Source organism: Dryobates pubescens, chromosome 10, assembly GCF_014839835.1.
Source record: "Dryobates pubescens isolate bDryPub1 chromosome 10, bDryPub1.pri, whole genome shotgun sequence".
Classification (NCBI taxonomy): Eukaryota; Metazoa; Chordata; class Aves; order Piciformes; family Picidae; genus Dryobates; species Dryobates pubescens.
The window spans coordinates 5,509,614-5,521,469 of record NC_071621.1 but is presented as its reverse complement, the minus strand read 5'-3'; the positions used below and the strand labels follow the sequence as shown (position 1 = coordinate 5,521,469).

Genomic DNA, 11,856 nt, shown 5'->3' with positions numbered 1-11,856 from the left:
TAGAATCAATAAGGTTGGAAAATACCTCAAAGATCATCAAGTCCAACCTGTCACATACCCAACATGGGTCAGCTGAACCTGTGTCAATCCCAGCAAGTTTCATCTCCCATCTGGCTGTACCCCTGTATGTCTTTTGTGCTTTCTGTGGGCATTGCTGCAAAACAGGACAGGGAAGCACACCCTGTTTTTTCATACCTGGGTGCATATTATTCTAGGCACATATGGTAGTGGGATGCTTTCTTCTCCTTCAGCTACTTCTGTGAACTTTGCTCTCAGATTATTTCTTTGGCAGGTCTTGTTTGGTATGAGGCAGTTATTGACAGTCATTTTCCTTGCATGGGTATGTTCTGAGGCCCTGGGTACATGAACCAGAGCCCATGTTTCAGCATATTGAAGCTAAGAAGCTGAGTATGCAGGGGCATACTCCTGAGTGAAGAACGAGTGGAATTAGGGCCATGGGAGATGCCAGGCTTCGTTAGGAGTATGCAGAGGGTGCTTTGAGCTGAACTGATACTCCTTCACTCTTAAACCCTGAGAATGTCCCCATTACACTCAAAGGATTGTCTTGCCAAATTGTTGTCTTTCCTCTGGGGTCTTGTAGTTGACTGACATAAAAATATTTTCTTGGGAAATCTTCTAGCATCAAAAAGCCAGCCCAATGAAACAGGGCTACTTTTGATCAAACCCTGAGTAACACTGCTTTGATTTATGAACTCTGGTGCATTGCTCTGAGGTCAGGTTCTTGCTGCTGTTCTGTGCTGATTTCTGTTTTCCTTGTTACAAGCTTCCCAGTGCTTCTGAAGTACCAGTGTGTTAACTGACTGCAGAGCTGACAATGCAAGTTTTAATCTGCACTGCTTTTTAGCCTGCTACTTGATGATGGAAGAGCTAAAGAAACAGCTGAACCTGGTAGAAAGACCCTCTGAAGCTGAGTAACTTAGCTAACACATTTTGTAATCAGTGTGTTTCTCAGAAGTAATAAGATTAAGTAAATGAGATGGTGTGCTCAGTGTCTGGTGGAAAGAAGCTTATTTAAAATAAGAGGACCAGAGAATCTCTGCCTCAGCGCAGAAAGAAGATGGGTTCCATGGAAGACCTTGACTATCCTCAACTAATCTTGCAATACAACAGTGGATTTTTAGTCTCAAAGGTAAGAACTATAACTAGGTCTTGGATAGATGTCTAAGACTATGCAAACATAAATATTCAAGGATCTCATTTTAGGTCCTGAATTATGTCTTTAGAATGAAAATCATCTCATATGAAAGCATCCCATATGCTCATCTAGACAGGAAGGACATTTGAAAAGAAATAAGTATTTGAAAGTGTCCTGACCCTTCAGGATAGATATAGCATTTATTGAAATCTCTCTGACCGCAGTGGGATTACTTCTCACTTTTCAGTTTTGGAGTCTGAGGAACAGGAGAGCTGGTTTGAATGCCCTTTCCCCCTCCCTGTTAAACCATGCAAAGCATGTGGGTTTTCAAATACTTTCTCAAATAATTTCCTTCCCTCTCCCGTGGTTTGTCTGTATGTGTTTGCACAGAAGGCTAAGCTTAAGAACATCCATGTATTGCCTCTTTTCAGGCAAAAGAGTGGTATAGTGATCATTTTACCAAACAGCATTTGATTAAGGCACAAAGCAGAACCAGTGCCACTTTTCTTATTGTTCACTGATGTCATTTGTTTGTATGTATAAACACATGGGCATGACGTTATGCTATCCAGCACACTGGATGTTTTTTCCTCATTTACTATTTAGTTACCTTTTCTACTTTCCCTTACTTCACTTCTGGCCAATATAGTAACAGAAGGAATGTTCTTTGGGTTGTGTAAATACTGCTTCATCCCAATGCTCCTGAAAGGCAGAGCCGACAGTACAGAGAGGAAAAAATGATAATAAGTACTTTTGCTTGGTGAGAAAGAGGAATACCCACTGCTTTCCAAATTCACACTGGTGCTATGGTTATGAGAAATTATCCCAACTTTGGTTAAACAATGTTCTTACTTAGGATAAGAGGAGGTTCCCATGGAACCATCATCATTGTAGACACAGGCAGTCAGTTAAGTTGATGCCTTTATTACTGTTTTAGGAGTGCTTATGTGGACAGAGAAGTAGGCTAGTATTTGTAAATTTGATTGCACACAGCCAAAGAAAGATGTTTTTCTAATGTCTGAAAGTTGAAGGATGTTCCTGAAGATGTTACATACCTTCTCCATGAAAAGACAGGGAACTTCTGCTTACCCACAAGAAGCAGTCCTTTTATCTGAAAGGAATCTCCTTGCCTCAGGGAGAAAACTCTGGTCACGCATGTCAGTCTCTGAAAATAGGGTCCATAGAGTGAGATATTCTCTCCTGCTGCAAGCCACAGGAGAGTCTTCAGGGTTCACCGGAGCATAGGTTAGATTATTAATTGAAGAGCAAAAACAACAATAGAAAAGCTGACCATCATCCAGTCTTGCCTTTCTACTCTCCAAGCAAAAAGTGAGAGACTGTGCAAATGTTCCCTGAAACTAAGGGAAAGGCAGGAACATTCATGCCTAACCCCTGATCTCTAAATGTGAACATTTGTGAGCCAAAAACATTGCCTGGATTCACCAGAAAAGGAAAATAAATGGAAAAAAAAGCTACACTGCAAACACTGTATGGTATTATCAGTGTTCAGAGACTCTTCATTTTAGTCATAGAGCTTCTTTAGATGAAATAAAATTTTACATGAATGAAATAATATTAGCTGTATATTTTCTCCAACAAAGCATCTTTAGTAATGCAGTAGGCTTTGGTGCTTTCATCTGATCACTCCCACCTTGCCTTACCCCCAGGTTATGTTCACTGCCTGTGAGTTGGGGGTGTTCGATCTTCTGCTGGAGACAGGAGAGGCTATGTCTTCAGATACCATTGCTGCACGCTTGGGTACCAGCTCCACAGGGATGGAAAGACTGCTGGATGCCTGTGTGGGATTGAAGCTTCTGGCAGTAGAGCTGACACAAGAAGGAGGTAATAAATGCAGAAGAAGCTAAAAGTCTTAAACTTCTGATTGTTTTGAAAGTGAGGCAAAGTGTGTGGGGAGAGGTGGTATCTAGTGTTAGGCCAGTATTGTAGCTAGAGGAGGAGAGAATCACTTGGGATCACTACCCCCTCCAGCTGAAAGAGAAGCAGTGAATGTCTGCATGATTAAGGTGTAAAGCCCAGGTGAAGAGCTCTATATCCCTAAACTTCTCTGTGCAACACTCTTGAAGAAGATATCTGAGGTCTCTTCAGAGCTGTTTTCAAGAAAACACTGAGGTGTCAGCATGATTTTAAACCCTGAGATGTCAGGGTGGATGGAAAAAACCATCATTTTGAAATGTGTTTTGTTTTCCTTCAGGATGAGTATTTTGGTAGATTACTGATCTGAACTGAGAGGTGATGTAGGTGTGCCCTTGGATCAGAACTGTTGAGTGCACATGGTCAGAAGGGAGCTGATCAGGACTAGCCAGAGTTTTGCAAGTTGTGTCCCCTGATCTGAGTTGTGTTACCATGCCCTATTTTCATCCTTACAGTAGTTTCCAGTGAGTTTAGGGAGAGCAGATGTGTCTTTTATATTCCTTTTTGTATATCAGCCCTTAGGGTGAGTGGTACCACTGCATGTGCACTGGTGGAAATGGGAGTGAGTCCTTTAGGAATTCACCTGTCTGAAGAATGTCTTGCCCTAGTGAACAGAGAGGGTAGGTGTGGTTGGCATGCTGTTTTGGGGACTTGTCTTGCACTTGCTGACCTTGTTGGCTGGAAAAAAAGACTTGTCTGCAATGGCATCTCATTTAAACAGAGCATACCAAAAGCTTCCTCTGATAGCAGAAGCCAATAGATAAATCATGACACTTGTAAGGTATTCCTCTTTCTGTTATTGAAATAAATGTTTGGTGCTGGAATAAGTGTAGGTAGGTTGGGTTTAGTCAAATTGAATGAGGCAATATACCTCATGCAGCTCATGGGCAATCCACCCAGTGCTCATTGTAGTGGAAACACTGAGCATAGAATCAGTGTGGTTGAGTCTTTGATTACTTAGCTATCTGGTGATAAATACCATGCTGTATAATAGGCTTGGCAATGTGGTGTATCATATGTGTTAGTAAATATATTTATTTCACCCTTTAGTCTTCTACAGAAACACAGAAATCTCCAACATCTACCTTACAAAATCAAGCCCCAAGTCTCAGTATCATATTATTATGTATTACTCCAATTCAGTCTACCTGTGCTGGCACTACTTGGCTGATGCTGTGAGGTAAGGAGTGTTTTGCACTGCCTGCTGCAGGTTGCTTTGCAGCATCTGTGTGTCTGCTCTGAGTGGTGTGTTTCTGAAGAAGGGCATAATGAAGATACTGGCTGGTACTTAGGAAAAAAACCCCAGCAGATCGGATAATTTTGGCTGTTAACATGGCCAGCATGTGTTCTTATTTTTATCTTGTTTTCTCTTTGTTTCTGTTCCTCTTTTCCTTTTCCTTCTGATGGTGGAGATGATCTAGAGACTTTTGTGTGTGTTTGACCTTCAGGAAAGCACTTGATCCTTACAGAGGCTCTTGCCTGAGGAGACACAAACAAAGTAAATAATGAATAATGATGGATAGTACTGTCATGTTTAGACCCCGAATATTCATCTGTCTCAGAGCTCAGGGCTCTTGCTGGAACTATTTGGCAAAATTAGCTTTTGCACCCACTTTTCAATGCCTCAATAAGGACTTAATCTGACTCAGCTCAGAAGTTAAGGCAATCAAATGGTTTAATTGTTCAAAGCAACAGATACTACAGATTCGGGGTTGCTGGTGATAAAGACACTGACTGCAATATGATCTCAGGATTAATAAATCCTGGGTGGCATCTGACAAAGCCAGAGATGCAAACCTTTTCTGTATCTCTAATATAATAGAAATGTTAGCAAAGATGATCTCAGGATTAGTGAATCTTGGATAACATCCAACGCAGTCAGAGGTGCAAACCTTTGCAATGGGTCAAACAGTAATGCAGTAAAAGCTCAGCTGTGTATTGAAGGCACAGTTCTCACCAAAAAAGGTGTCCCTGTCTGGGGTGGAGGAAAAGCCCATTGACTGTCCTCATCTCTGTCTTATTCCCCAGTCTCTGCTGCTGCTGCAGCTGGTGGCGGTGTGTGCTTGTGCTGGCCCACACTGTGCCTCCATTCACTGACTCTGGTGCCAGTGGCAGCAGCACACACGCTTCCCAATGACAGGGGCAGCACACTGAAAAATTCCTCTCATGGGTTTTACACCCAAGCCCAGGTTGTCCTTGCCTTCTAGGTGATGTTTAATATGATTTGGGAGGAAAACTGAGTAACATAGTCATATATATTTAGCATGTACTTGATTTTCTTCATTAGCATATTGAGGGGTATCAACTTTAAAATCAGAGTTAGTTAGGCAAAGGTGGGTCTTGCACACCCTGGCCCTTGAAAGCACATTTGAAGTAGGGTGTTTATGTTATTTGAGCCCTGCTTCAACAGCTTTACCCAAAACAGGGCCATCTTGTCTTCATAGAACTCCCTCCTTCAGCTCTTTGGCAGGCCAGCATAATGAATCTTCACTTAGCATGAACACCTGCTGATTGTGAATCACTTTGGTCTTGAGGCATGCTAAATCAGCTTGCCTTCCTGTCCCACGGCAAGCTAGGTGGTTTTACAAGTACTAAGATTAATTTTGTTGCAAAGGTGTATAGGAGTTTAATATAGGGCTGGAGTCCCACTTGTTCTAATATGTGCAACTGATGATCAAATATGGTGTGTGTGATGGTAATGATTGTACCAGTCTTGTACCTAAGATGTGTTCCCATAAATCACAGAATTTGGGTGGGAAAAGAACTTGAAACTTGTCCAATTTCAATCTCCTTGCCATGGGCAGGGATACTTTCTAGTAGACCAGGCCCATCCAGCCTGGTCTTGAAAAGCACACCTTTCTTGTGAAAGCATATTTTGGGGCAGGGCACCTTTATAGCCATTACAATCAAGGTGGCATATATTCTTCCACCATGATGAACTAGCAGAAACTACATTTCTGAGGTGTGTTTAGAGGCTCTGGCCAGCCTGATCTAGTGTGGGGTGTCCCTGCCCATGACAGGGGGGTTGGAACTAGATGATCCTTGTGGTCCCTTCCAACCCTGACTGATACTATGATACTCTGATACTATGATAAAAGAAAGAGAAATCCACCATCATATGCATTTTTTTGGTTGTTATTTTAGAGAAGGAAGAAACCAGTATGAAAGAGCTTTTGGCATTTCTTCTAATGACCCTTTTGGAGCAATGTACAGGTAATCTATAAATACATAGAAATGCTGTTCTTATCATAGATAAAATTAATGTTTTTCATTATGGCTCAGGACCATTAAATATGATGATTTGAGAATCAAGCTCATCAGGAACTTTATGCAGTGTTTTTAATTCTCAGCAATATCCACTATTGGAACACTGTCTGATGTTTTGAGTAGGAGTATCTAAATTGGCTGCCTGGGGAGGTGGTGGAGTCGCCATCACTGGAGGTTTTTAGGAGAAGACTTGATGGGGTACTTGGTGCTGTGGGTTAGTTGCTTGGGCGGTGTTGGATTGGTTGATGGGTTGGACACGATGATCTTGAAGGTCTCTTCCAACCTGGTTTATTCTATGTATTCTATGTATTCTATTCTAATCTGAAAAACCTATCACAGATCTCTGGCACAGAGGCAATGGTAGCTGAAGGGAAAAAAATCCCTTAGAAGACTGAGAATTAGCAGCATAATACACTGTTAGACTTCACTAGTCTTAATTTAATTCCCTGTTTAAATGCACGAATGCATAGCTATACCCTTTGCTACAATAAGACTCAAGATAGGTTTAGAATAGAATAGAATTAACCAGGTTGGAAGAGACCTTTGAGATCACTGAGTCCAACCTATCATCCAACACCATCTTATCAACCAAACAACAGCAACGAGTTTAGTTGATTAGATATTGTTGGATGATAGGCAAAGAGAATGTTTTCTGCATCAAGAAAAACAGAAAACAGTGTTTAAGCCAACACTTGTAATGACCGCTTTATGTTAGGAATCACCAAGGAAGTTACTTTTTCTATGTACTGTGTCTGCATTACTAGATCAGAAGAAGAAATGGTGAAATTCATGGCTGGCCAGAACTCAGTATGGAGTATATGTGGCAGAGATGTTCTTGCTGCGTTTGACCTTTCCACTTTCACACAGATCTATGATCTGGGAGGTGAGCATCAGTAGATCTTTAACGAGCCTCTGAACTGTCTTCTTGTACAAGCTCTGAAAAGAAAAAGTATTCCAATGATGGATGAATCTATGGAAAGCAATAAAAGGAGTATTTCACAGATTTGTTTTAGTTAAAAAAAATATGAGAGTCATGAAAGCATTTGTAAGCTAAATGCTTTTCTCTACAGAGTCTCATTTGTTTGAACCCAGGCCCATGGCAGCTTTGACATTTTCTCTTGCTATGCTTGAATACATTCTTCTGATGCCTTCAGTCAGTGTTGATATATTGTCTTCAACCTCTTACCCTGCAACATCCCACTGTCCCAGCACTGCTGAGTGCTATCAGGATTCTTGGGTTGAGTAAGGCTCCCCTCTGGCCTCTATCATTGCTTCCCCAGTGACTGGTTCAGTTTTTCATTTCCCAGCTTCCTGTGTCTACAATGGGGTCTGGTTGAGTAGGTGCACAAGAGTTGTAAGGGCTGAGGCTGACCTAGTAGGCCTGGGTGCTGGAAGCCTTGGGACTTCCTGCAGAGCAGACTGAGGCAGTGGCCTGTCTTGTCCCTCCTCTTCACTTTCAGCAACACCTGGGGAGCAAAAGTACCTTTTCAGCTTCCCTAAGACTGAATGCACTGTTGCCTGCATCTCTTCAGCCTGTTCAGCAACAATCACATGGTTTCTATTAGCAGTAACCTTCTTTTGCTCTCCCCAAAGGAGGTGGAGGAGCTTTGGCCCAGGAGTGTGTTTCTTTGTATCCAAATTCCAGAGTCACAATTTACGATCTGCCGAACGTCGTGCAAGTTGCCAAAAAGCAATTTATTCCCCCTGAGGAGTGTCAGATCGCTTTCCATTCAGGTAAGTACAGACAACAGTGTAGTGTTGCCACAGCTATTGCTTCTGAGCCTTTTGTCTCTGCTCAGAGGTACCATACTGGACACTCAGATCTCCAGCTGCTCCTTACGTGGGCAGTGTCCCACATTTCAGCCTCCCCAGCCCAGGCCTACAGCTCATTACCACCACAGGGCTGTTCCAGTTGTGCATCTGCAGTTGCCTTCTATCAGAGACACAGAGTTGTTCAGCTATCCAGAAGCTCTTTACGCCTGAACAGAACTATCTGATATCTTAAAAAACAAAAATACTTAAAAAAAAAAAAAAAAAAAAAAAAAAAAAAAAGCTTTTCAGTTTTGAAAACCTGCCATGGCATGCCAGCCTAGCAAGACAAGAAACAAGAGTTTCAAGCTTGAACATAGAAGATATCTGTGACCGTTCGAGGCTGTGCCTTTAAGGAAGGGGCACACTGGCTAAATGTTTATAAAATATTTTGGTATTCTAAACGAATGTCATTGGCCAAGTAAGGTGGGAGGTGAGATTGTTAGACCCAGGGGAGCTGGGACTTTCTCTCAGTTTCTCTTCCTTAGCTGTTCCTTTCGGCTGGATCTGCTTCTGGGCTTCTGGCCAACTAAGATAAGAAACTAACTCCCTGTCCATAGGCCTCTGTCTGCTGTGCTAACCCCTCTTTTCTCTCTTCTTCTACCTCTTTGGGGGAGAAGGGAGGTAGGGGGGTGAAGGGGGCACAGGGGGAAGCCCCCTGTGTGGGGGGTCTGGTTTCTGACTGTGTTTATTTGCTGTATATTCCTGTATATATTGTAAAATACCTGTATTTGTTGTGCTACATATAATCTGTTTCCTTGTAAAATATACTCTCATTTCTCCGACTGAGTTTTAGCCGCGGTTTCTTTCTCAGTGGGGGAGGGAAAGCAGAGCCTTTCCTCTCAACCCACCACACTCCTTTTTTTTTTGGCACCCAACGAGGGGCGCCTCAACATGAGGAGAAACTTCTTTACAGTGAGGGGGACGGAGCACTGGAACAGGCTGCCCAGAGAGGTTGTGGAGTCTCCTTCTCTGGAGACTTTCAAAGCCCACCTGGATGCATTCCTGTGCAGACCACCCTAAGTGATCCTGCTTTGGCAGGGGAGTTGGATCTGATGATCTCTTGAGGTCCCTTCCAACCTCTACGGTACTGTGATACTGTGATAAATCTTTTTAACGCTCCCTTTTCTCCTGCGCAGATTTCCTGGCAGATGTGCTGGGTGCCAGCCTGGCTCCAGACTAGGGGTTTTCCTTCTCTGATTACAATTGATTGACTTTTAAGTCCTAAGATATTTCAGGCTTTGAATGTGGCTGAGCTAGACCATATTCCTCTTACCCACTCCATAGACCTTGAATGATCTTTGCACCATCTATGATGAAAATCAGTGTAGGAAGATATAATTTGAAGTATTTACAAAAGTCATCAAAAAGTTGGAATGACTTGATACTGCTTGATGCACAGAGAGAGGAAGAAAGGGGATATATAAAACCAGAGATGAAGAAACACAGGAAATGTGATGTGTGCCAGTGGTGCAAAGAAATGGGTGTGGAAATGACAAAGTAAGATGCAGAGACAATGCAGTACACTAAGTGCTGAACAAAAGGCTAATGCTGGTAGGTGAGAGATGTGTATTTTTTTCTCTATGGATTTAGGATGTAGCATTATGCTTTCTTTAAAAATTTGCTTAGATAAGGGAAAATGCTTTCTTTTTTTTTCCCCATGACAGAAACCGTGTCCTCTTCTTAACACTTCATGAATCTGAATTCCTGTCACTTAGAACTCAAATGCTTTGCTGTGCATCCAAAATTGTTTCAGATGAGCTGATGCTTTTAAACATACCAGACCTTCTTGAAACTGAAGAACTAAATTCGCTATGCAGTGCCACAGAAAAACTCTAGCTGGTAACTGTTGTCTGATGTGGGTGATGGACATGGCAAGCCCAGAGTCTTTAAAACTGGACAGCACGGAAACTATTTGCTTAACTCGGCCCCCCGTGTTTTGGGGTTTTTGTTTAATACATGTACTGTTGCTTTACAGGAGACTTCTTCAATGATTCGATTCCAGAAGCTGAATTATATATCTTATCCAAGATACTGCATGACTGGGATGATGACAAATGTAGGCAGCTACTGGCAAAAGTTTACAACGCTTGCAAACCTGGTAAGTGTGAGCTGTTGAAGAACAGAGACTCCTGTCAGTCATGTGGAGCACATCAGTCTTGATGCTCAATTTCTTTGGTGGATTTTCAGTGTAGTGGTTTCTTGATTCAGCCTTTTGTGTTCCTAAGCCAGCCATGGGTAGCTGAGCCAAACAGGGACCTGTCTAAGTTCTCCTTCCACTTTTAGTGTTCTTCAGGTGTAAGGATGGGGTATTGGGGGTATTGTTTGCATAGGCATATATATCATAGTAAAAATTCCATTAAGCTTCACATCAAACCCTCCAAGCTTTGAAAAGGCTGCCTATGGAGCCAGGTTGTCAGCAAAATCAGCACCTTGATTTCACCTGGGGGAAATGGGAAATTTCTATTTCAGCCATATATGTGGTACACCAGTACCTAGGTAGCCAAGCAGGGGCATACTTTAATGCTTTTGGTCTTTTGTCTTCTGCAATGCTGAAACAAACTTCATGTGGAGCCTGCTTCTTCCTGAAACTAAAGGTTAGGATCTGGCCTAGTAACTCAGATGAAAAATACTTTGTCTTCTCAGAGTTCAGCATGTGTTTTCTTTCTCTTTATTAAACCAGGTGGTGGAGTGCTGCTGGTTGAATCACTTCTGAATGAAGATAAAAGTGGGCCTTTAGAAACCCAACTATATTCAATGAATATGCTGGTCCAGACAGAAGGGAAAGAGCGAACATCAGCAGAGTACAGCAAGCTTCTTGAGGCAGCTGGCTTTGGAGAGATTCAAGTCAAGAGGACAGGAAAACTCTATGATGCTGTTTTAGGAAGGAAACAATAGTACCCCTTTTTTGTACCTAACAGGACAGAATAAGTGGAGAAATGTGATATTTTCTTAGAAGGAAATCATCAGGTTAGCTTTTAGTTAAGACAGCCAGCTTTTTAGTAAGCTGGAATAATCACTAATGACAAGTCTTGAACATGAATGGATTTTGAGTCTGGCAGCCTGACTAGGGTTTTCTTCTGGATCTGGCAAGAAGAGAAAGAAAACACCAGTTCCACAAGAAAGAACTCACAAAAGAAATGTGCAGTATGTGTCCTTCAGATTCCTTCATTCTTTCCAATTTTAACACTGTATCTGACAAAAGCAAAGCTGAGTTTTTACTTAAATTCCTGCAAATTAAAACTGATCCCTGTAGTGAGTTCTGTTTCCTGAATTTTTATTCCTGGGGAACTGCTATAGTATAAACAGACAAAATTATGTCTCCCTGTGGTTAGTGCTTTCAGAGTTCCAGGAAAAATCTCATCTAAGCCTTGGGGAGTTTGGCATGAACACTTATATTAAACTTTTATTTCTTCTAGATGTTGATTTAAGTTACAAAAAAATCATTTTGTAGCTTGATGACTTGCTGAAGCCCAAGGGTGCCATTTACAGGGCAGGTCCTGAGATAACAGCTGAAAAAAAATGTGATGCAGCCAAGTCATGCAGTTACTTGCTGTGGAAGCCTTTATTGCACAACTTCTGATACTTCTTTAAATAATTTGGTCAAGAAAAGCCTGTCATTACCCACCCCATTCGTGGAAGCAGAATTATAGATTGCTGGAGTGAAAAACATTTGGAGAAGGCACCAGAAA

General features: G+C 42.0%; 1 protein-coding gene across 1 annotated transcript; it reads left to right on the top strand.

Moving 5' to 3' along the window:
* The first annotated feature begins 1,049 nt into the window (after positions 1–1,049).
* Positions 1,050–11,158, top strand: ASMT (acetylserotonin O-methyltransferase). The gene is made up of 7 exons (XM_054164711.1): positions 1,050–1,150; positions 2,824–2,998; positions 4,139–4,268; positions 6,233–6,301; positions 7,120–7,238; positions 10,143–10,265; positions 10,848–11,158. Exons 1-7 carry the CDS (start codon positions 1,079–1,081, stop codon positions 11,060–11,062), a joined length of 903 nt encoding a protein of 300 aa, XP_054020686.1. The 5' UTR covers positions 1,050–1,078; the 3' UTR covers positions 11,063–11,158.
* The last annotated feature ends 698 nt before the right edge of the window (positions 11,159–11,856 follow it).